At 39.1% G+C, this 25,359-nt stretch overlaps 1 protein-coding gene across 1 annotated transcript in view; it reads right to left on the bottom strand.

The window, feature by feature from the left end:
- The window catches only part of CFAP99 (cilia and flagella associated protein 99), a gene marked incomplete at its 3' end in the record, with an annotated part of 63,118 nt that overhangs the window by 6,191 nt on the left and 31,568 nt on the right, over window positions 1-25,359 (bottom strand). Inside the window, exons 7-13 of the mRNA XM_082483088.1 lie at window positions 24,343-24,408; window positions 23,338-23,397; window positions 16,750-16,838; window positions 14,325-14,529; window positions 12,431-12,572; window positions 11,102-11,253; window positions 4,784-4,989 (exon numbers count right to left, since the gene is read on the bottom strand). Coding sequence (XP_082339214.1) covers window positions 4,784-4,989; window positions 11,102-11,253; window positions 12,431-12,572; window positions 14,325-14,529; window positions 16,750-16,838; window positions 23,338-23,397; window positions 24,343-24,408 — 920 coding nt within the window. The remainder of the gene's footprint in view (window positions 1-4,783; window positions 4,990-11,101; window positions 11,254-12,430; window positions 12,573-14,324; window positions 14,530-16,749; window positions 16,839-23,337; window positions 23,398-24,342; window positions 24,409-25,359) is intronic.

Below are 25,359 nucleotides of genomic sequence, written 5' to 3'. Positions count from 1 at the left end.
TCCTGCACTATATAATTCTTAGTTATTGCAGTGAGGAAAACGAATGTATCTAACTGTTAACAGTTCACTGTTAAGGGAGTCATTATTTTGACATTTGAGAACAATACACTATTAGATTGATTACTATTTTGTACTAATGTGAGGGATTTAAGGACTCGAAATCTGACTCCATTCCAAAACAATTAATTTATTAAGCACCTAATCTTAGGTGGGGGAGTGATTGTTATTCATAATAGTGTTTTCTTCATTTGAAATAAAGATTATGAAGCTGTATAATCAAAGTTCATTCACAGAATCACAGAATGGTTGAGGTTGGAAGGGACCTCTAGGGGTCGTCTTGTCCACCTCTACCTGCTCAAGTAGAGCCACCTAGAGCTGGTTGTTCAGGACCGTGTCCAGATGACTTTTGAATATCTCCAAGGATAGAGACTCCACAACCTTCCTGGGCAACCTATGCCAGTGCTCAGTCACACTCACAGTAAAAAAAAAGTGTTTCCTGATGTTCAGAGGGAACCTCCCATGTTTCCTCTTGTACCTCTTGTCCTCTCATTGGTGACCACTGAGAAAAGCCAGGCTCTATCTTCTTTATGGCTGCTCTTCACATATTTATATTTGTGATCCATCATTGCTGATAAATTTCCTCCTTCTGTTTCAATGCTAGTGAAGAACTGGTTACCAGCAGTAAGAACTGGGAAACAATCTTACTTCCTTATTGCCAGCACATACAGAACCCTAAGTATTTATGAAATTTGTGAAGTTAATGAAATCACAAATATTATGAAATAATAAACCAAAGTCCCTTATATTGCTAACTGTTCAGCTTTTTTCATTATTCTAGGCTACGTTTTTGAAGAGCTGAAGTAACAGCCACACATAGAAATAGCATGGCACATATTCCCCTGTTACATCTTTCCACCTCCATGTGCTGTATGTCCCTTCCCTTCAGTTGTGTGCTGCATCACAGAGTTGTGCTGGCAAGGTGTCTTACAGGTTCTGGAGGATGGGGCTCCATTCTTCCCTCCTCACCAGAAAGCCTTTGACCTCCTAAGTCAGACCTGGAGAGTCCAGGGAACGCCTGCTTTAGGGAGCTTGTTCTACTTGGGAAGGACCATCAGAGTCATCCATCCATAACCCTCTCTTCTCTCTCCGAATAACCAGCCTTCCCCTTTGTCCTGCCATGGCTGCCCTCACACTATTTCTACCTCTCCCCAGTTCAGGCCAAGAGAGAGATGTTACACTGGTGTGTGGCCAATGCACCTTGTCAGGGAGGGGTTTGAGCACTGGCAAGTGGCAGGGAGAGGAGTGCTTTGCCATTTTGGCAAACACACCATCGTTTGTGATCCAGTGCTGAGACCCCAGCACTGTACACAATTGCCACAGTGTGACATGAGGATGTGGTAAACTTTTGTGTTGGTGGGAATCTTTGCATCCTATTCCTCATAACAATTTCCTGATTCTTCTTCCTCATCTACAAGGTAGTCAAGGAGGCTTAGTGTCAGTTCAGAGTGTTGTCCTGGAACAGCAGCTGCTGCCTTCATGTGGATGTTGCCCTGACTTGGAGAGGGGAGGAGGCTTGGGCAGCAGGCACCGTCATGTCACTTGAAAATGAGCAGAAAAACAAACAAGGCGGGAACATGAGAGAGAATGGAAATAAGGCTGGCTTCCATGTACCTTACATAGGCGCCAGTGGTTGGTGGGAGCATGGATGTGCTACTGTCATCTCTGTGAGACAAACAAAAGGATAGTGTGGTGTTCATTAGACAGGCTTGTAGAGAAGCCAGGAATTGAGAATGCAAAGTTTTGTGAGATGACTTTCCTCTGGACAGCTTTTAAACGAATGATGAGAGCATGCAGTCCCAAGACCACACTAAATCCAACCCAAAGTAACCCCCCCCCAAACCACAGATAATGTGGATGGAGGGAGCCTCAGCACCAGCTGTTTTGATCTGTTGCTTGGTTTCTAGTGCAGTAAATCACTTGCAGTAATAGATGTAGCCTCGCTGGAATGAAAGGGAATTGTACCTGAAGTATACAGACACATAACTTTAGTACCTTATCTTGTATTCAAACACTCAGAAATCTTTTGGTGCTAATGTTCAAAAGCTGAGAACTCAAATGTATGTCCACTTCATATGCCAGTGATGATTTTCAAACTGTGTGAAATTCTAGCAATTAAAGGGATGTCCTGTGTACACACTGAATTGATTCTTAAGTGTTCTGTGAGCACTCGCAAAGCCACTGCTGTGATGGATGTCACGGCTTGCAGTCTAATACAGGCTGATGTCTCTGTAATTTTTCATGTTCTGTTTCCTATTTTGTTTAATATAGCTCATTATATGCTTGCTCAATGTGCTTCTTTTGTGTTGATGTATGTCTGTTTGTAAATGATATTGAAAGGGACCTGCTTGGTAGGGACCCAATTAAACTCCTGCTGACACTAACTAATGCACATTTGTTCAGCAAAGCTTAGCCACCATACTTTAGCTAATTAGCAGTAGCCTTCAACATAATGCAATTTAAGATACAACATGTAATTTTATATTGATGCATAAGGCTATCTTATGAAGACTATTGGTAACATATGCTATTCTCTCTCTATAATTATGAATTCATTCTATAAACATAAAATTTGCTTTTTACATTTCCTGTGCAGCGTATCAATAACACAACCCAAGCGATTAATGATTCACATTGACTTAATAGATATTTCAGGATTCAAGATCTGTAAATCAGGTTTAACACACAAAGCCTATAATTTGTTTAGAGAGAATTAAAAGCTGCAGCAAAGTGTCTAGCATTTGTAAATAGGCCGTACTTCTATATTAACAGAAATAACACCATAGATTTGCATTCTAGATGAAAATGCATTAAATACACTCCCAAAGAACAACATTTCTGGTCTACTTTGATGATGCCTCTTTATAGTAGATGCTCCCAAGTTATGTACATAGATTGCCTGGGAGATATGAATGGAAATGTCTTATAACATCTATAATGAAACTTTAGAATTTCTTCATTCGGAGAGCAAACAGGGCTTCATTAAAATCTACAGTATTACTTATCATGAATCTGACTAGAAGCTTGCAAATTAAGTGTTTAATTTTATTTGGATTCTACCATCTTTGGCATGTTGATCTGGTCTAAAAAATATTTGAGAAGTTAGGACAAAAAGTGAATCAAAGTTAGCTTCTCATTCAAGCATAGCTTATTTCAGGATCAGAACAGTTTTAGATCTGAATTAAGCCAAAGAGTCTATTTTAAAGAAACCCGGCACTATACAAAACTCACAGACTGTACATCTAGCATAACAAACAATTCTTTAAGTAGTTACTAGTGAAACAGGTTTTCTATAGTATACAAGTTCTTAATGCCTAGTTTGCATCTCTAGTGGAAAGGAGTGGCTTGAGTTGCTCCCACAGGCTTTCACAACACTGAATGTTTAGCGGTAAGTATATTTCCAGCTCCAACTCCATTTCAGGTTCTTTAGTCTTAAAATATTTTGTCAATATATGCCATACAAGGGAGGGTCACTGATCTATGCAGTCAGTCCACTGCAGCTGCAGTTATTGATTCATTAAATTCATTAAACTATTTTCTTCACTACTAACATAGAAAAACCCCAGTCTTTGGACATTAACTGTCATCAACAAACCAAATTAGAACTGGGACTAGTGAAAACTAGTTGAATGAATACATCAATACTGCCTTCTATAATTGAGATTTAGACCCGGAAGATAAATCAGTAACATCAATTTAACTCTAAGAAGCCACCTTCGGTATCTCGGCAATAAACATACATCTAAGACATGTCTTAAGATGTGTGCTTTTAACCTGATAGAATATGTCTTCAGAATGACAGCCTGAACATCTGTTTGCAAAATAAATATGACAAGACAGGGACTAAACTCTCAAACTCACAAAAGGGAAAAGGTTCAAAGACAACTTGCAAGAAAACAATGGCAAATCGTCAAGATGCAGTAAAAATGGCATAAGATCAAGGGGTCTGCCATATTTTACACTTTTACACAGGCTTTCTTCCTGCTCAGCTTTATTTCTAGATAGCTTTAAATTAGTTTTTAAACCCTTTGTGGAAGGGACCTGTCTTCTGCATATGTGAAGCATCTATGAAGATTATGGATCCTTTATTACAATGAATAATAAATATGATAATGAATAATAAATATGAATAATGAATACAAAATTTGATCAGAGAGCCTGTAAGCAAATATTTTTCTCTTTGATCTATTGCTATAATATATTTAATTCATAACTTATTATTGTTATCAGAAAATCTCCTTCCTAAAATATTTTTAACTTCTAAAATAGGGCCTGCCTTTTCAAATAACAAATGAAGTTCAAGGAAGAAAACTATAGCCCTAATGTATTCGTTTAGATGAAAATGAGAAACCACTTTAAGTAGTAAGCTATAATGATCTAATATCATCAAATTAGTTCTGATTAGCTGAAAAGGAACAGAAGAAAGGCAGAACTTCTTTCTCAATATACAATATTGGCTCTGAATCCTGGGGCAATACTGTCAACGCTAGCCTACAGAGTGTCTTCAACAATACATTCAAAATGATGAAAAAGATTTGTTAAATCTGATGCAAATTATTTTCACGAATAAAAAGGAAATTCTGGCGCCAGTGTAATCCTTGACAAAAGTCATACTGATTTATAAAAGGGCAGTATTTTGCTCTCTACTTGTTTTTCTCCTCAAAGGGCTAGCGAAATATTAACAAAGTTGCAACGTCTTAAATGTCACATGCTGTTTTATACTGACTTTAAAGCAGCTGCTCGTCCAAGTTCTGCTCTGAACAGGGAAATCTGGTCCAGTTTGTCTAGAAGAAGTTGTTCCTTAGCTTGTTTTTCATGAATTATCTGGTCTCTCTTCTCTTCCTCTGCTGCCTTCTGTGCTTCTCTGAGTAGAGCGAGGCGTTCACGTAGTTCCACTATTGACATTTCACAAATTAAACCATGTCCACCAGTCTAGAGAACATGAAATATAGGTTTAAATAACACTGTAAATACCAAGGGGACAGTAAATGAGTAAAACCAGAATATTTTGATTGTGTGCCAAATCATGCTGAATATATTTTGACTTCAAAAAAGATAGGGATGGCCCTAACCTGTTATTTACAAGCTGTTTTTAAGGTGTAGTGTTTATCTTTTGTATGTGTAAAAACACAAGGCTCATAAAACATTTCATGAAAAAGCATTGACATATACAGTAGATTAATCAGAAATACAAAGTATTTGCTATCCAAAAAAAGTCTGGTTGACTTATCTTTTCATTTTATTAGACTTTTGAAGTTCTAAAATGTGTAAAACTGCATTTTTTTTCATTTGTAAAACCAGAACAAACTTTACACTAAAAAATATATGCATGTTTTGCATGTATCTATTTCTAAGGTATGGATTTGACCTATGATGGCATCCACTATTTTTATCTGAAAAGACTAGCACTAAACAATGCTTTGTACCCAGGAAATTCAGATCTTAATGCCCAAAGTTAAAATATTCAAACCTGAATGTTTAATGCAGGCTTTTTAAAATCCACTTCACAATGAGAGTGATAATGAACCTGATTCTGAGATGTAATGAAAGTCTTCTGCACCTTAGTTTGCATACGAAGACAGATAATTTCTAAACAGATTCGTGAACACTTGAAGTTTTCAGCCCTTGGTCTTACATATACTCTTCCTTTTCCCTATGTCTACACGTATATACATCTGTATATATGGAAAATGTGCATAAACCCACACAAATACTGAGCTTCTGTGTAGCTTTCTTTGCAAAATTTTATCCATTTCACACCAACTAATATAATTTTGTCTATCTTGACATAGTTTTGGTACCCATCTTTGGTGCATATCTTGTACCATGGCATGTTATAATGGAATATATGGGTGCAGGAAGTCAAGATGCTGACCTGGCTGTTGCTATACAGTTGTATAACATTAAGAGTAAAACACTGGTTAGAATTTAGTTCCATAGGACTAGTGACAGAAAATGAATAACAAAGTTGGGAAATAAAGAGGTGGGGGGGGAGGAGGGGTGGAATCCAAAAGAACAATCACTCCTCCAAATTGTAGTTCTCAGACTGAAACTAAGTGGTAATTATAAACATATGTAAGTAAAAATCATCACAATCCTTTTAATAGAAAGAAATTATGCAGTTAAAGAGCCTTCAACTTTTCAAGCAATCCTTTTCAGCAGGAAAAAAAAGCCCTTGTACTGAATGCTGAGCGAATTGTTGACAGAATAGTAGTAGCCTTTCTGCACAAAACAAAACATGAAGGGGAAGGAAAAAAAAAACCGCAAGTAAAGAGAAGGATGCTCTGTCATAGATAGGTGCTCAGAGTGTCAGTTTGGCTGCAAGAATTGACCTTGGTCCAGTCCCTCTCCTCTGGTCTGGGATGCCATCTAAGCAGTCTAATCAGGTACTCATCCTCCAGTGATCATTCTCTGGCTTTTCAGAGCAGTGGGTCCATGAAATAGGGGGAAAGCCAAGAGAAATGAAGAAAACATTAAGGTGGGATGGGGGAACAGGGGCAATAAAACCACGAAATAAGAGTAAGACAAATAACCAGGCTTGGCTCTCTGCTGCTACAACATTGGTGCTTAAGAGGGATTATTATTGAGTCAGTCTGGAGAATCTAATGATACAAGCTTGTCAGTGAAGGAGAATGTGTCTTGGATGTCCAGCCCGGGGGACTCCCCCAAGATTTCCAAGAGACTCTCCTGCAGTTTTGGTCCCCATAGCTTCTCTTTCTGAAGCTTCAAAAGCTGAGTCAGTAAGAAGAGATCATCACTGTTTTTTCACCTAAAGTCTAACTCTTCACTTTTGGCTCAGTGGTTTCTGCTTCCACATGTGTACCAAACACAACCTAAACAATGGGCGCCAGTAACATCAGTAGAAGATTGATAAAAGAGTTCAATATTAAGCAATATTTACTTTTGCATCTCTTTCTTTGAAAAATGTGTACTACCATAGGTTACTGAAACAGTAAATGATTATTTATTTCCTTCTCAGATTTCAATTTAGAGTGAATTTGCAAATAGCAAATGCTATAATACCTTGCTTCTAATTTAAACTAGTCAATGATGTCAAGTTGTATTCAGAGAAAGTGAAAGGAGAATGTTTTCCAACAGGGCATATATACCAGTAGTAGTGCTTCACCATGGCAAGCAGACACTGACAAGGTCTAGGAAAGAGAATTTCATAGAAACACAGAATGGTAGAGGCTGAATATTTTGAGTGTCTGCATTTCAAAAATATTCAGTGAAGACAATGAAGTGGTTCCTAAAATATGAAAAGTCCTATACTTGTGCAGTAGATAATGCTGGTGTTCAAACAACTTAAGTGCCATCAAGAGAAGAACTGGGGTACTTAAAAAATTATAAGAATGAATGAGAATTTTATGGACACATACTTAATTTTACTAAGCCTGAAAAAGCTTTTTGTAGAAAGAAAAAAAACAGGGCAAGCTATCACTAAAAGGGTGGTAATACACTCCGAGTGCTATTGTAATAGTGATTACAACACAGCTGTGAAGTTGAGATATATAATCATAGAATCATAGAACAATTTGAGTTGGAAGGGACCTTTAAGACCATCTAGTCCAACCCCTCTGCCATGGGCAGGGACATCTTTGACTAGACCAGGTTGCTCAAAACCCCATTCAACCTGGCCTTGAACACTTCCAGGGATGGAACATCCACAACTTCTCTGAGCAATCTGCTCCAGTGACTCATCGCCCCCATTGTGAAAAGTTTCTTCCTTATGTCCAATCTAAATCTATCCTCTTTCAATTTAAAACCATTGCCCCTTGTCCTATTACTACAGGCCTTGGTAAAACATCTTTCTCGATCTTTCTTATAAGCCCCTTTATATACTGAAAGGCTGCAATAAGGTCTCCCTGGAGCCTTCTCTTCTCCAGGCTGAACAACCCCAACGCTCCAGCCTTTCTTCATAGGAGAGGTGTTTCATCTCTCTGATCATTTCTGCAGCCCTCCTCTGGACCCATTTTAGCAGCTCCATGTCTTTCCTGTGCTGAGGACTCCAGAGCTGGACGCAGTACTGCAGGGGAGCAGAATCACCTCCCTCAACCTGCTGGCCACACTTCTTTTGAGGCATCTTTCTGGGCTGTTAGCACACATTGCCGGCTAGTATTCAGTTTTTCACCCACCAATATCCCCAAGTCATTCTCCGCAGGGCTACTCTCAATCAATTCATCCCCCAGTCTGTATTGATATTGGGGATTGCCCTGACCCAGGTACAGGACGTTGCACTTGGCCTTGCTGAACTTCATGTGGTTCACATGGACACAGTCCTCAAGCCAGTCAAGGTCCCTGTCCTCAGGTGAATCAACTGTACCACCCAGCTCGGTGTCATCCACAAACCTGCTGAGGCTGCACTTAATCCCACTATCTATGTAATTAGGGAAGATATTAAATAGTATTGGTTCCAGTACAGACCCTTGAGGGATACCACTCATTACTGGTTTCCACTGGACATTGAGCCACTGACTGTAAATCTTTGGATGTGGCTATCCAGCCAACTCCTTACCCATTTAACAGTCCATCCATATCATTCAGGTCCATTCTCTTGTACTTGCAATATGACCTGTATGGCCACTCCCTTTTCAGCAACCTTACACTCTAGTAACCTTAGAGATAGGATAAGCTTGAATTTTGAATGAATTTTTCGTAAATGACTTGAAACCTGCTGTGTTTTTCTGCTTTGTCTTTTGAGATAAGCTAGACTGGAAAATGTATTTAAAGCCATATTCTGTACTTAGAAACAAACAGTATTCAGTTGAAGCTCTACGTGAGGATTGACATCCACTGTAAGTGGTTGTCCTTGTTTGAGCGACACAGGATTAATTTCTCTTTCAGTAATCTTACTTTGCAGTAAGGTCTCTTCTAATGCCTGGGAAAACTGCATTTTTTAGAAGACTCTAGTATCTGAATTTGTGAAAATATTTACTTTATAGCCAGCTATTGTATGTGGGTTTCAAGGTCTCAGTGTTTCAAGCTAGCCATGTGTGGGGACGAGGAGGAGCAAGACCCGAGCACTTGACCCAAGCTGGCCAACGGGGTTACTTCATACCATGAATGTCACATTCAATATAAATTAGAAACTTTGCTGAGTTCTCTCTCTTCCTTGATGGCTGCCATCCTGAGAGTGTCTTGCCCTGGTGCTGGACCCCTGAGGCCTTCCCTTCCTCCCAAAGCCACAGTGCTCGCAGTGTCCAACATTTGCTGTCCACTGCTGGGAGCGCACAGCTTCATACCAATATAATTGGCTGAGTATAATCCTTGTATATCAATATTTGTTCTTTAGTATTACTAATGTTAATTATTTAGTCTTATTCTATTAAATTTGTTTATATTTCAACCCTTGGGTTTCCTTGCTTTTTCCTGATTCCCCTTCCTGGGTGGGGAGGGGTCATCAGGTGATAGAATAATTGTCTAAATGACAATAAATTGTTGTGGGTTTCTGAAACCATAACAGTGGCAATGAAATGAACTAGGTTCAAAAATAAGAAAGTACTGACATTCCCGTCACCTTCATTTTCCTGAATGAGAGTCTGCACCATTATACAGAAGTTGTTGTGATTGAAGAAGTAATGACATTTCCACATCCGACTACATCATACCATTGTGTCTTTGCAGCTTGTATCTTGTGACTGAATCATCTGGGAAACAAATGTGCAGTGAGACCAGCTAAGAGCTCTGTTTAGGGTTGACACCATGTGCAACTCTATCTGAATCAGTAAAAGACTTATAGATTGGAGTACCTCTTGGCATTTCCATGCAGACAGTTTACATTATCTGTGGTGTACAATAATTCTTTGTATTCCTCACTTTTTTTCCTGCTTTTTCCTTTGTGAGTCAGTAATATTTCTCCACAAATGGGTGGAGTGAGTCTGGGTTTGAAAAAGGAGAATTGCTGCCTTTGGCTGGAAAAGAAGTGGAGAAGTGATGGCAGCAGCCATAAAAGCAAGCAAAGAGAGTAAAGGAGGATGGGACATCTGGGGAGCTGAATTTATTCTTGTTCACTTACTTCACACTTTGAGATTAAATGTGTTCTAAAATCTGATAAATGAGATAGGGGATTTGTCTGGTGGTTGCAAAGATAGTAGGTAGCTTTGGAATCAATGAATGGTTCAGAGGAGCAGGAGATAAAACCAAAGCATTGTATTGAGTGTTCCAACAGCCCCATGGAAGGAAAACCTGTTCCTTCTGTATGGTTTCTGCAGACGAGCCATGGGTGTTTTTCAATTTGTGATCTTCACTTGAATACTCATGAAAGGAAAGAAAAAACCCAAAAGGATTATATTTAAAATTGATAGTGGAATTTTATATTATTCTATGGTATTATTCTTTCAGTGTGGATAAGACAAGTGGAAGAAGTATTACTCTGCTTCTGATTTAGTTGTAAGATAACAGATTTCTGGATGTCTGGAAATTCTGCAAAAGTGGGCATTGCAAAGCCTAATCTCAGGCAATCTCAGCTGTTATGCATCAATAGTAAGTCCAAGAAATTTGAGATACGTTTACTGTAGAGTTAACCACACACACACAAGTTATTTCCACAGTACATGCATAACAGCTCAGCAGGTTTTTGGCTGACAATCTCTTTCATATACCTGAATGTTGACAGTTTTGACAGCAAAGGACATTAATTTTGCTAATTACTATGGCAATCACCACTGCAGTATGAACAACTGTATATCAGCCCAAACTTCATGTTCATTCAGTCCTTACCCAAGACTGACAAATCTGTGTATTTGTGAAGATATCTTTTTGAAAGATATTGGGAAACCCAAATCCTATTGGCAAAATTCAAAGAAAGTTCAAGGGGACTAAGATTTCACTTACCATCAGAATATTCTTCCTGGTAACATTTTCATTTTATAAACTTTGTGAAAGTTCCAGTTCAGATCTAACCTTTGTGTCATGGGGTCACTGTACTTAATGCTATGCATCCAGACTGTGATATATCTACATACAGTACACAATTCCTCTGAATGCGTGAAAAATATACAATATACCTTTATGTAAAGACAGTAGGTTTTCCTTTTGAGCTTACCTCAGTTAAATCAACAAACTTGTGTCTGAGGCTTGGTAAAGACTCAATAGCTCGTATTTGTTGAATTAGTTCATATCTTTTCCTAAGCTTCTCCTCCTCTTCTTCTAAAGCTTGTCGAAGAAGTTCTCGATTTTCTTCACAAACTTCCTGAACTGAAAGAAAAGAACTAATCTCTGTTAGCTGGCTGCGTATTTTAACAAGTAGTCCATCTGGAGGAAAATTCATAAGCATTTGTGAATAATGATAATAATACTGATCTAAAGGTACTTGAGGGAACAGTCTGGCATTGGTGGGAGGAATGATTAGAGAAACAAATGAGTACTTCCCACCTCCACTATCTATCATTCTATTCAACACATAAACATACTGTATACATACATAAAGTAGACACTTTGAATTACTGCTTTGTAATTTCTGTTCTAATTAGTGCACAGTTTCATTATTTAATAAAAGGATATTATACAATGGCAAATATCCATAGTTTTTCAAGCTATATATATATGATAGAAATCATGGAATTGCAAAGGCTGGTAGGCTTTGCTGGGCCATTCCAGAGTTGCTAACACCCTCTGCCCCACTCAACCCATACTGATACAAGTATGGAGATACACAAGCAGAGAAAAGTCTGCTCACCAAAATATGCACAACTAGAGGTAGCCTGTTTATACAGTAGATGTTAACATGGCGTTGCATTGGAATATGTACAGCCATGCCCATCAGAAAAGCCTTCATTAGCTAATTCATTAACTGAAGAATTTTCTTCAAGAATAATGGAAGATGAGTAACATTATTTCCCTTCATCATAATGACTGGTTTGTCTTGGAGGTGGTACATCCTTCACCTTTGTGATGCTGTCCTTCTAGAAGATGACTTTTCTGTCCTTAGCTAGTCGTCTTCTCTGCACTGTCTTCTCTGGAGAAGGCTCTTCTCTGGAGCCATGATTCTTTCACAGTGGGTGCTAGGCAAATCCTCTCTTAATGATATGAATCACAAGACTCTGAGCTTCATAACTTGATTTGATAAAAAGTACAGTCATTCACATATGCTACTTTTAGATGGAAGGGAAACTAGTTGCAGAACATTATTGTTGTATTTCTCCCTTTTAAACAAAGAGTAATTCCCATGACCAGTAGCTTAGAATTTCTGATCTACCCATTACCAACTTATTCCTGGAATTCATATTCATGCATTCATGGAAACGTATAGCCTGGATCTTTCCCTCAACTTCCCTTTCCTTACTGTAAAAATTGTAATTGGCCCACTAAAATAAAGTAATTTAGGGACATTTGGCATGATATCTCATTTTTTTGTCTGGCAATATATAAATACCTATCTGCTGTTTGTATTTCTGGAGCTTTATTTTTGCTTGCTTTGCATTCTTGTGTCCTTCCACAACCTGCTCCACCAGCTCTCTCATTTCTTTCTGTTCCTGTAGACGTTTCTCTGCATACTGGTGCATCAGTTCTGCTTTCTAAATCCCAAACAAACAAGTGAATAAGATTCCTGATAACCGGTGATCCGAGTGCCTCAAATAATTGAAATAATGCAAGGACAAATGGATTCACAGTATTAGATCATCCACAAAAGTAGCAAAAGACATTGGCGGGGGACAACACAGAGACCCAGATTTAAGCTCCCCTCTCTATGTTTTATTTACCAACAACAGCCCTCCGTAACATTTGCACTGCTATTTTCCAGGATTCCCTCCCACATGTTTCTAAAAGCAGACAAAAAAAGCCATCTCTGGATCTGGTTGTGAGATACTGAGCAGACTGCCAATTTAATACATAGCTGATTATTTGTCTGCAGGATCTTCTTGGGCCTAAGTCATATCTCTGTAACATACAAAGGTCCACTTTTGGCTATCCTGTTTCTTTCTTTGTCAGAGGAAATGAACAGGAAGCAGGAAACTGGATTTTCCCAGACTACCTTCCTTACTGTACGTTCTGCTTTAGATGGAAGACTAGTGTTTTAAAAGAAGGAGCAGGGTTGGCATGACAGCTGTTGGTGAATGAGGAATTGGTGCTCAGTATTCTGAAGATCTCCATATGGATGAAGTTCCCTGCTGACATCTGTTGTCAAGCCAAGAGAGCTGCCTGGAATTGGTCAGGTTAGAGCAAGTCTGATTTGCACGTCCCCAAATCTATACATATTGGAACATTTCTGTTAACAAATAAAACACTTATGCTCTGAAAGTGAGGTGAATATAATAATTACAAAAATTTTGGAATGAGTGTGAGCCATCAGACTATGCTCAGTTGTACATAGTAGGGTTCCCTTTAAGTTCTTGCTACAGCTTGTCTAAACAGACATGAAGACTCAATGCCAAAAAGGTTGAAAAAATTTTTTAAAGGACAGAGAAGAAACTCATTAAGCAAGTTTCCTTTTTCAGTGTGGCCTTTATGAAAATCTTGTACATTCACGGTCCCATCTTAAGTTGCTGAGACACTGCAGAGGCATCTGTGAGGGGTGGCCAAGAGAAAAGTACTGGCTGGCCTACAGAACATAGCAGCAAACTGGGCTAATAGAAAAGCCTGTGATAGTGACCATGAAAAATTTAAAATCCATAGTAGTATTTATTTCTTGATCACTTGTTTAGTTTCTAGGAAAAAATGTAATGTGAGGTTGGGAAAAAAATGAAAAGATCTAGCAATGTTTTGGGGACACTGTGATTTGCCAGATTGGAAACTGTGTGAAAATACTTCTTGGCAGAAATATTAATTTTTCCATATATATATAGATCCAGAGAGGGTTCTCTGCCTGACTCTTCCCCTAAGAGAGATATAGGCATGTCAGATAATATGAAGTAAATTGAATTATATCAGTTTAAGAAAACAATTTCTTTCATATTTGTGGCTCTCATTTTAACAAGACAATGAAATTAGTCATATATTAGTGATTTAATTGCAAACGGTGCTTAGTATTCTTAGTATATGCTCAAAAAGGATATGTACAATGCCATGAATATAGGGCAGAACGCTTTAACCTTCTGTTTTATTCAATTTACTTCGTAAGTGTTATCACTTAAATCAAACACTTGTAGAAGTACTTTAATGTATAAGCATTGTCTGGAAGTTATAGCACTATTTTTCCATTGTTTGTAGACTCCAGTGAGTAAAGACTCTGTATGGAACTTTTACACCTCCTTATAGTAGGTATCACCTGTGGTATGTTTTGCACTGATTGAATGTAAGGACAATTTGAGCCACATTGTATGTATTACCTCTTCTCTCATTAGATCAGCTTTCTTCTTATTTTCTTGAATTACATTCTGATGGGCTAGAACTGCCTCTTCATGACTTAGTTTCCCTTGAAGCCTCCTACACTCTATTTCAGCCAGCTGCTCTTCCAAATCTTTTCCACGCATCTGTTTTTGCCATTCCAAGAATTCAGATGGGTCTCCAGCCCCTCGTAGCAAATTTTCAATTCTGCAAGACAGAAAAAAGAGTATACTATTCTAGGGATCTGGCTCTGCAGCCCTGCCTTGGTTTGTAAAACATTCCTTGTAGTTTGTTGTGATATAAGGTATTTGATCTCTGCAGAGAAAAGGGTCAGTCATCGCAAAGTTATTTGACAGGTATATTTTAACTCCAGTCTAAGAGGTGTTCCTGCTATGTGGAAAGCTTGGGAAAACCAGGCTGGAAGAAAGTGCATGAGGGCATGGAACTGAAAGTTTTCAGTAAAACAAAACTCCAAGAGAGGGCAAACTTTAGCTATGTACAGATTCTCCTAAGGAGCAAGGAGAATCTGGCTGAAGGTGTATACATTTTCTCAGAGGATTACTTTGCTTAGAGGTAGGAAAAACAAATACCTTTTCTTTTTGGCAATCTTATTGGCCACTTTAAACAGGGAACTAAAAAAAAAATCTTCTTAATTCTATTTCTGTTTTGTATTTTGTCAGTTAAATAATATTGCTGTAATGAGGCAAAGAAATATTCAGCTATTAAGCAAAACCACATTCTTATTTTTTGTGCTCAGCTGAGAGAGAAAAGCATAGCAAAGCCCTGGGGCAGGCCCATCAAAGTCCTGCAGCAGAGGATTGAATGAGCCAAGAATTAGGGCAGAGAGACAAAAATGCAGTGAATTGCGCCTTACTGCTGCTCCCCGATGCATATATATATATGTATCTGTTGTGTGTTAAATGCAGCCGAAGACTAAAACTCAATATAAAATAGTATAAAGTCATGGGGAAAATCTGTTCCTTTGCTGAGTGGAACAGAACTCTTTCAGACAGAGCGAACGGTATCATATTTAATATAAAAGAACCTCAATATACATACATAGCTGATAACAGAAGCTGAGTGGTGCATAATATCTTACTGCTAAAATCCTGATCCATATACCAAAATTTGCTAGGTCCAAAGAACACATCCAACCTTAGACAGTCATTCTGGGATTTAAAATGCTAACAATGTTTAGTGCTTAGCCTGCTAAGTCAGGTGGATTAGAAATAATACTAAATCAAGATGACACGATATAGATTTTATCTTTGTTAAAATTATTAGTGAAAATGTTCTGTAATTCCAGTTAGAATACAACCTGCAGCGGCCATTCAGGAGTCACCCTCTCCCTAGTTATGTCCACTGAAAACCTATACTACTGAATAAGGATTCTTTGTGTCAGAGGAGTCCTTATGTCAGGATTCCTTAGAGCCCTAAGTGCACCAAAGGACCTGCAACCTCTTATTCCCCACCCCTGCCTAGGATTTAGTTGCTTGTGTTCAAAGACAGCTTTGTTGCAGTGCAACTGAATAACATTGGATCAGGCTGGAGAGAAAAGAACTCTGTGAGGAAGAGCTATGAAAAGCCCTGTTTTGTGTGTAGAGTTTCTTCCTGGGAGCGACATTTAAGCTGATATTAACAGCCTTTGTCCTTGCCTAAGCTATGCTGCAGGTATGCCTGCACCCAGGCTTGTACCTTGTTGACCTGGCTTCCTGGGTTGTCCTCAGCCCTGACTTGTCACTACGGACTCATCTAGCAATCACTGGACTGTTCTCTGACCCTGCTGTCTGTCATTGGATCTGCTCTGCTGCCTTGCCAGTGTACTGTGGAACTGAGCTGCTGTCAATGAGGACATTGTCCCTACATGCCTTGCTGTCACCCTCAGCTCCTGGCTTACCTTGCCTTGTGGTGCAGCACCTCAGTCCTCCATATCTTACTGTGACAGAAATGGATAGGTATTTTTATATACATATAAACAAGTTCAAGTATCAAATTTGGCATGTAGTTGACCACAAACCATTGAAGAAAATGGAGGTATTTGAAATGATTTGGCTTAATATACATGCATCTTTTATAATGGACACAGAAATAGATGTGTATTTGTGTCATTATTTATTTTGGAGAATTGGAATAAATATAACAAGTGATCCTTATTGGACTTTGCAGGTGCACACTAGCAAAAGTGCTCAATCAGCACACAGTCACACTGCATAGCATCTACAGTAAAACAATGACGTTAATGTAGACTTTCATTTCAGTCTATTTTTCTCTTTATTTGTCAACTGTGTTTATAGAATATCTTCCTAATGCCTTAAAACAGATCCATTATTTTAGTTTACCTGGAGTTTACTTAATTATTTTAAGTGTGGTTAATTATTCCATATTCAGGGATGCTAAAAGTAATCTGAGAAAGAACCGTGATTATACCTCTTGAGCTCCTGTTCCATTTTCCGCTGATAGAGGGCACCCTCTCTTAAAATAGCCGCAGCATTTAATTTAATAGGTATATTGTCAATCTGTCAGGAAAGGGAATGTATAAACTGTAGTTAGCAATGTAAACCATACAACAGAGTATAAAAAAATTTCAATAGGTTAAATAAATAGACCTAAGACAGCATAAATTTTGCTTAAAGCATTCATCTAGCATTAATCTGACATTCACAATGAAATTGCATGCTGTTCATAAACCACTCAAGCTGCTTAAGAAATCAGCAAAGTCCCCCAAGTGGATTATAAATTTGTAATCACTCTTGGACCATGTCAAATCCCATAGAATGTGTTCACTTCCTTTCCTTTTTTTCAGTGCTCATATACATAGCGTGCAGGGATTCCATCTGCTTTAGATGAAGTAAATAAACTGTTCCTCTAAAAGATGGTAAGTTAGCCAAAACCATTAAAGTAAAGCATAAGCAGTACCTTTCATAGGAATGTCTCAGAAGTGTTTTACAAATAATCACTATTATAACTTCAAAATGTTTCTAAGACAACTGGCATCACCAATTGCCGTATCCATTTTCTAGATAGTAGAAGTGAAGTCCAGCTCTCAGTGACTTTCAGGCCTCATGGTGTAACTTAGACTAGATCCTGTGTCTGCTTTGCAGTTCTTCAAACTATTGCCTTAGGACTAACTCCAGAACAACCTCTAAATACTGAGGGAGGAAAGGAACAACCTCTCTGCCAGTTAAAAATGTTCCCTGCACAAGTAGGCTATTCAGAAAAAAATTATCACCTTTGCAGACACATATAATAGACCTGATCTGAACTGAAGCAAAGCAGTGCTGGTGGGATAACAACATAATGAGTGGCTGAGAAACAGATGCACAGAATCACTCAAGCTATATACTGCAAATATTGTATGCACAAATACGTACTGCAGTCTCCTGGAATACATAAGGTACCTGGGAAAAGGATGTTTTATAATTGATATTAATTAGGTATGTTGAGGATAACAACCACAGACTATCACCTAGAAAGTCACTAAGTAGAATTACTGTGTTTTCCACACAGATGCACATTTAAACGGACAAAAATTAATTACCTGTCTGTTTCTCGACAAATTGATGATAACTTGAAGAATTTAGGAAAAGAACCCAAACCAGTGTATTTTATTTCTGTTGTTTGACTCACTATACTTACTCTTCTTAATGCCTAATTATGTCCTTCCTTCCTTTTGGTCTACTTCTCAACTGCTCTCAAAGTCTTCTGCTTTATATGAACATTCCCTCCCCAGCCTGTAGATTATACACTATACTGTGTATAAAATATCTAGTTAGAGTAGGCATTTTCTCTGACACATGTAGAAATTTTCATATTTTTGGCAATTGCCTGTGTATACAGATTTCTTGTTCTGTATTTACTAACTATAATTTGGATAGAAAACTGAACCAAGAATGATTATGGAAATACCTTTAACTTCAATTTCCCAGTTTATTAAACAGAAATATGACTGTATTATGACAGAACAGAAATATGACAGCCCATATAGTCAAAATAACTGGGACTCCCAAGACAGATGCAGACAGGTATAAGTAAAATAACTGAATAGATTCTTCTATGTCATGTGGCATCAAGGAAGTTGTGAATTTTACTCATTCTCTTCCTGTCCTGAGATATCTTCCCTTTTTTCAGGAGGGCACACAGCAAGTTCACTACCCTGGGCTTCAGGAGAGCAGACTTTGGCCTCTTGAGGGATCTGCTTGGTAGAGTACAGTGGGATAAAGCTCTGGAGGGAAGAGGGGCCCAAGGAAGCTGGTTAATATTATATTCAAGGATCACCTCCTCCAAGCTCAGGAGCAATGCGTCCCAACAAAGTGGATGTAAAGTAAAAATGCCAGGAGGCCTGCATGGATGAACAAGGAGCTCCTGGAGAAACTTAAAAAGGAGGCCTATAGAGGGTGGAAGCAAGGGCAGATAGCCTGGGAGGAATACAGAGAAATTTTCTGAGCAGCCAGGGATCAGGTTAGGAAAGCTAAAGCCCAGGTTGAATTAAATCTGGCCAGGGATGTGAAGGGCAACAAGAAAAGCTTCTGTAGGTATGTGAGTCACAAAAGGAAGACTAGGGAAAATGTGGGCCTTCTCTGTAAGGAAACAGGAGACCTGGTCACCTAGTATATGGAGAAGGCTGAGGTACTCAACAACTTTTTTGTCTGTCTTCACCAGCAAGTGCTCTAGCCACACCGCCCAAGTCACAGAAGGCAAAGGCAGGGACCAGGAGAATGAGGAACTGCCCACTGTAAGAGAAGACCAATTTTGAGACCACCTGAGTAACCTGAAAGTGAACAAGTCCACGGGACCTGATGAAATGCATCCATGAGTCCTGAGAGAACTGGCGGTTGAAGTTTCCAAGCAGCTATCCATCATATTTGAGAAGTCGTGGCAGTCCAGTGAAGTTCCCACTGACTGGAAAAGGGGAAATGTAACCCCCATTTTTAAAAAGGAAAAAAAGGAAGACCTGGGGAACTACAGGCCAGTTAATGTCACCTCTGTGCCCAGCAAGATCATGGAGCAGATCCTCTTGGAAACTCTGTTAAGAAACGTGGAAAATAAGGAGGTGATTGGTGACAGTCAACATGGCTTCACTAAGGGCAAATCGTGCCTGACAAATTTGGTGGCCTGCTACGATGGCGTTACAGCATTGGTGGATAAGGGAAGAGAAACTGATATCATCTACCTGGACTTGTGCAAAGCATTTGACTCTGCCCCACACAACATCCTGGTCTCTAAATTGAAGAGACGTGGATTCGACAGATGGACCACTCAGTGGATAAGGAATTGGCTGCATGGGTGCACTCAAAGAGTTGCGGTCAACGGCTCAATGTTCAAGTGGTGACCAGTGACGAGTGGTGTTCCTCAGGGGTCAGTACTGGGACCAGTGCTGATTAACATCTTTGTTGGCAACATGGACAGTGGGACTGAGTGCACCCTCAGCAAGTTTGCTGATGACACCAAGATGTGCGGTGTGGTCGACACACTGGAGGGGAGGCATGCCATCCAGAGGGACCTTGACAGGCTTGAGAGGTGGGCACATGCCAACCTCATGAAATTCAACAAGGTCAAGTGCAAGGTCCTGCACTTGGGTTGGGGCAATCCCAAGCACAAATACAGACTGGGTGGAGAATGGATTGAGAGCAGCCCTGAGGAGAAGGACTTGGAGATAATGGTTGTTAAGAAGCTCATCATGAACCGGCAATGTATGCCTGCAACCCAGAAAGCCAACCACATCCTGGGCTGCATCAAAGGAAGCATGGCTGGCAGGTTGAGGGAGGCGATTCTGCTCCTCTACTCTGCTCTGCTGAGACCCCACCTAGAGTACTGTGTCCAGCTCTGGAGCCCCAAACATAAGAAGGACAGGAACCTGTTGGAGAGCATCCAAAGGAGAGCCATGAATATGATCAGAGGGCTGGAACACCTCTCCTATGAAGACAGGCTGAGGGAGTTGGGGTTGTTCAGGCTAGAGAAGAGAAGGCTCCGGGGAGACCTTCTAGCAGCCTTCCAGTACCTAAAGGGTTCCTACAGGTAAGATGGGGAGGAACTCTTTATCAGAGAGTGTAGTGACAGGACAAGGGGTAATGGTTTTAAATTGAAAGAGGGTAGATTTAGATTAAATTTAGAAATTCTTTACTGGGAGGGCAGCAAGACACTGGAACAGCTTGCTCAGAGAAGTTGTGGATGTCCCTGGAAGTGTTCAAGGCCAGGTTGGATGGGGCTGTGAACAATCTGGTCTAATGGAAGGTGTCCCTGCCCATGGTAGGGGGGTTGGAACTAGATGATCTCTAAGGTTTCTTCCAACTCAAACCATTCTAGGATTCTATGAGTCAGGATGAAAAAATGGAAATAATCAGGAAAATCACAGAACACACTAATTGCCGTGGAAAAAATTGTATTCACTATTTCCACCTAATGAACACGCAATAGCTCACCAAAACCAATAAATATGTAAAGAGCAAGGCCTTATATGAGCAAGAGGCAGATGGAGACAGTGATAATGCATTTGTACTGTCTCATTCTTCCAGTGAAAAGGATGAATAGATATTTCGTAACAGCAATGAGAAATAATTGCTGCTGCACATAATAAATGTGTCTGAAATTAAAAAAAAATGTATTTACTATACTGTGGGTATATTAAAAAAGAGGAAAGGAACATACTAGTTGGTTAAAACATTACATAATTTCATTAATTTGAGGACAGATTATAATCTTATACATTTTGGATAAACCTTCCTCTTAGGATGTGTCTACTCACAGAGTTGCGCAGGCAGGAAGGCAACAGGAATAGAACGCATTTTTAAAAGTCACTAACAATGTGCCTATCTCAGCTTGAAAGTTGTAGTAGCATCTTGAATGTCATCTAACCAACCTTTAAGGCGAATGTGTTTAGATGAGATAAAACTGAGTGTGCTACTAGAGGAGATACTAGCAGATGTTAGAAGTGGTCCTGATCAATGCTATAAGATGCTAGATCTGTATTTTTCTTTATGCAATTTAGGGAGATGTTTTGACTCTCATTACTCTGCACTAAGGTTTCAGTATTTTAAATTATCAGAAAAGGAAGTGGAATATACATAGTCTTGAACTAATCCCACATAATTAAAGGTCATACGTGTTTGGGTTAACTATGTAAATGTTTCCTGTTTTGTTTGTTTTCCCCTATTTTGAGTACAGAAGGAACTGGGATCTTACTGCTTTCCTGTAATTTAAATGCTGCTGGATTGTAAGCAAGCAGACTGAGTAGGTGATACTGTTATTAAAGACAACTTCAGTATGTGATAAATGCCGGATATGCTTTAGAAATAGTTGCCAGATGCCCAGTTCCCCAAGCAGGGCATCAGTCTTTTCGAAGTGTATATAAGCTGTACCTAAATACATAGTTTTAAAGAGTAGGTAGACCTGCTGTCAAGGTATTTGAGGTCACAATACAAGCACAGCTTCCACATTAAATTATTCTGCATATGAACTTGAAGCAAATGAAAGGTGACAGATTGAATGACCTAGGACTGAAGATTATCTGTAGTACAGCTATTGCAGAAATAGCAATTTAAGTTTTCATGTGTAATACTGTTAAGGCTGAACAGCCCATTTTCCATGTTTACAGTTCTCTGACCCTTGGAAATCCTAGCAGAGAAGCAATCAGTATGGTGGATTTTATGACCTCAGTATGCATCTAAAGGAAACAAGACAAACATCCAGACTGATTGTATATTGTGTATCAGACAGTCATTAGCTGGAATGATTGCTCAGCATTCTTTAGGATCTCATTATGAAACAGTGATTTACAGATGCAAGATTATTCTGTCCTATGTTGAGTTCTTAAACCATGGGTTCACAATTCTTTTTCTTCCTTTGGACTATTCTCAGTCCTTACCATTTTACATAAATACTTTCCCCTTTGGAATTGAAAACACTGTTAAGGCACTGATTAAGGGATTGGAGCATCTGCCTTATGAGGAAAGGCTGAGAGAGCTGGGACTCTTTAGCCTGGAGAAGAGAAGGCTGAGGGGAGACCTTATTATGGCATACAAGTATCTAAAGGGTGGGTTGAAGGAGGATGGAGCCAGGCTCTTTTCAATGATTCCCAGTGACAGGACGAGGGGTAATGGGCACAAGTTAGAACATAGGAAGTTCCGTTCAAATACATGGAAAAACTTTACGGTGAGCGTGACAGAGCACTGGAACAGGCTGCCCAGGGAGGTTGTGGAGTCCCCTTCTCTGAAGATTTTCAAGACCCGCCTGGATGCAGTCCTGAGTAATGTGCTCTAGGCAATCCTGCTTTAGCAGAGGAGTTGGACTAGATGATCTCTAGAGGTCCCTTCCAACTCTGAAAACTCCATGATTCTGTGATTCCGTGAATATGGCTACATTGTGCAATTGCACACAACTTACCTGTCAGGGCCCTCAGGGAACAAACAGGTCTTAATTGCCCTGACCAGCCTCATCTAGGACCTCCACTCACACCCTCTGCTTTTTGGTCCAGGAGGCCTACTTAAGCTCACATCTCAGCTTCAGTACTTTCTTGTTTTGCTGGAGGTAATTCTGCTCCTGGTTGTCTCTCTAGTGCTGTCTCCTGTTCTCATGGACCTGGGTTGCTATTGTAACCTTGTCTCCTGACTGGACTTCTGGGTAGACTCCAGAACTGACTTGTTACCTTGCTTTGTCTAAGGATGACTGACTGTCAGCAGAACCTGTCCACTACCACCAACCTTGTCACGTTCAGATACAGTTGCCTGGTGGTGAGGGCACTGCCTGTGCTTTCATTACCTTTGGCTTCTTGTTTCTCTGGAGTAGCCACACTCTTGTTGCTCCCTGACCATTCATTGGATTTCTGACCACTCCTTTGTTAACGGTGCATAGGCCAAAATTTATGAGCCATAGACCCAATCCATGCCATTCTCCTGGCCACAGCACTTGGTGTAAAAACATGAATTCAGTAGAGTTTGCATCACCACAGAATTTCCATGTATATTCTTCACTCCAAAGTTTTCAAGTACATCTGACAACAGTACGTTAAAGGTTACTCACCTTGCTTTGGATCTTTTGAGCCTGGAATGCCGGTTTATTCTTCATATTGCCTTGTGTGTTCTGCAGTTCAAACCAAAAATATGTTATTTGATTTCAGAGACAGATTTTCAAGTACTCAGGAAAAAATATGAGATATTTACCAAAAATCACTCTTGAATAGTCATCTAGAGTAATAAATATGATCATAGCGGATATATTTTGGGATTGTTAATCCACAAAAACTTCCTATGTACACCCAATCTAGTGGGAATATTTTATATCAAATAACCCCACAAAGGTATGTCCAAATATTGACTAAAATTTATGGACTAAAATAATGCTAAAAAGGTAGGAGTGATGTTTTGTTTGACTATATAACTGAAATAGATATTGGGAAGACAAACAGGGTGTCAAAGCACACCATGATTAAATAGTGGTAGAATACTACTGATGGTTATTAATTTCATTTGATGGTTTTAGCTATAGTTACTGATATGAAATTGTCTGATATCATGGAGATGAACACAGTGAACAGAATATGCAGATGTGATGCTGAAATGAATATATTACATACATAGTTTGGTGACATAGTTGTAAACTGGGAATCAACCAAAGCAAGAATTCTGTATGAATGGGACCGTTATTCCCTCAGCTTGGCTGCTCTGTGGCATAAAAGTGAATGGAAAAATAATATGAGGGTTTAGAGAAGTATTGCCAGTTTGGAGACTTATTGGAGTAGTATCACAGGAAGGCTGTTTGTCTCAAAATTAAGAAAATAATAAAGCAGCACCAGAAGTATAAGAAAAGGGGGTTGTGCATTATGCATCCAAAGAGGCAAATGTTAGTATATTACATCTGAAAATAACATGGATGTGAAATGACAGTACAGATATAAATGATAGCACATAATTCCTAACCCCAAATAAACAAAAATTTTCAAATACTTTGAGATATCTTTAAATACTCTAGTCAGTTTTCATCTTCATACTGGGGGATTTTTAAGTAATAAAGTATTTTGTAGCATACCTCTCCCTTTTCAGACTTCATGGTTGCACACCTGAACTGGTTAGCATTTGCTTTCAGGAGCAGATCCTAAAATTAAAGCAATTAGCTTAAAGAGTATGGTACATTTAAATTTTCTAATAATAATTTTCTGTCTGTAAAAGCCTTGCAGCCCAGACCGGTATATTAATTTGTTTCCAATGAATGAAAGCTTAACTTAGTATTTATATGAATTTTCATTCCTGATTAAAGACTTGAAGTGGGCAAGTCTTGATTTTCTACATGGTTCTGCCTGGTTGTATGCTTTGCACAGGGCATCAGGCCTTTGATAGGTCTGCCCACATGAAAAATATTGCTTATCCAGAATTCAACTTAAAAGCCTCATAATTATCTGTGGCACATCAGTACCAGAGGTAGTAACTGTTTCCACATAGCTATCAAGCAATGGTTTTGTTTTTGAGTTAAACTAGAAGATTATGATCAGGGGATCTGAGCACCAAGGGTTGCTCGAATAGGCACAGACCTAACAGTAATTCCACCTGTCATTTTAAAGGGGGAAGTACAGGCAGCCTTGTTTCTAGCTTTTGGATATTTTGGTTGTAATCAGTAATCTCTAATCAAAGCTGTGAAACACAGACTAGATTTTCTAATGGCATTCTGGACAGCAGCTGTCCATAACATCAGCGCTTCCATAACTGTCTACAGTTTGGCATCCAGTATTCTCATTCATTCTTACAGATGCTCAGACATGGTAGTTAATAATGACAACTATAACTTCTGCAAAAATGCTATCAAACAAATGTCATTTTTAATGCATATTTCTTTTAGGACCCAACATTTCAGCTTGTTTAGCAAACAGTCTAGGGAACTGACCTTTGTGAATGCTTTGGATGCCTTTGATAACATTCCAGAGGCGACAAAAACTGCTGTTATTGCAGCTATAATTTCTGTGCTGGTTTTTCTTTGTTCTTTGTATTCATGTGTTTTCTCCACTGAAGAATGTGGCTGGTAGTTAAGTGATTTTATAGTTGTCATAGGTTT

This window comes from Vanellus vanellus, assembly GCF_965231255.1.
Source record: "Vanellus vanellus genome assembly, chromosome: 4".
Lineage (NCBI taxonomy): Eukaryota > Metazoa > Chordata > Aves > Charadriiformes > Charadriidae > Vanellus > Vanellus vanellus.
The sequence above is the reverse complement of the archived record's forward strand: the minus strand, read 5'-3'. Positions and strand labels throughout refer to the sequence as shown.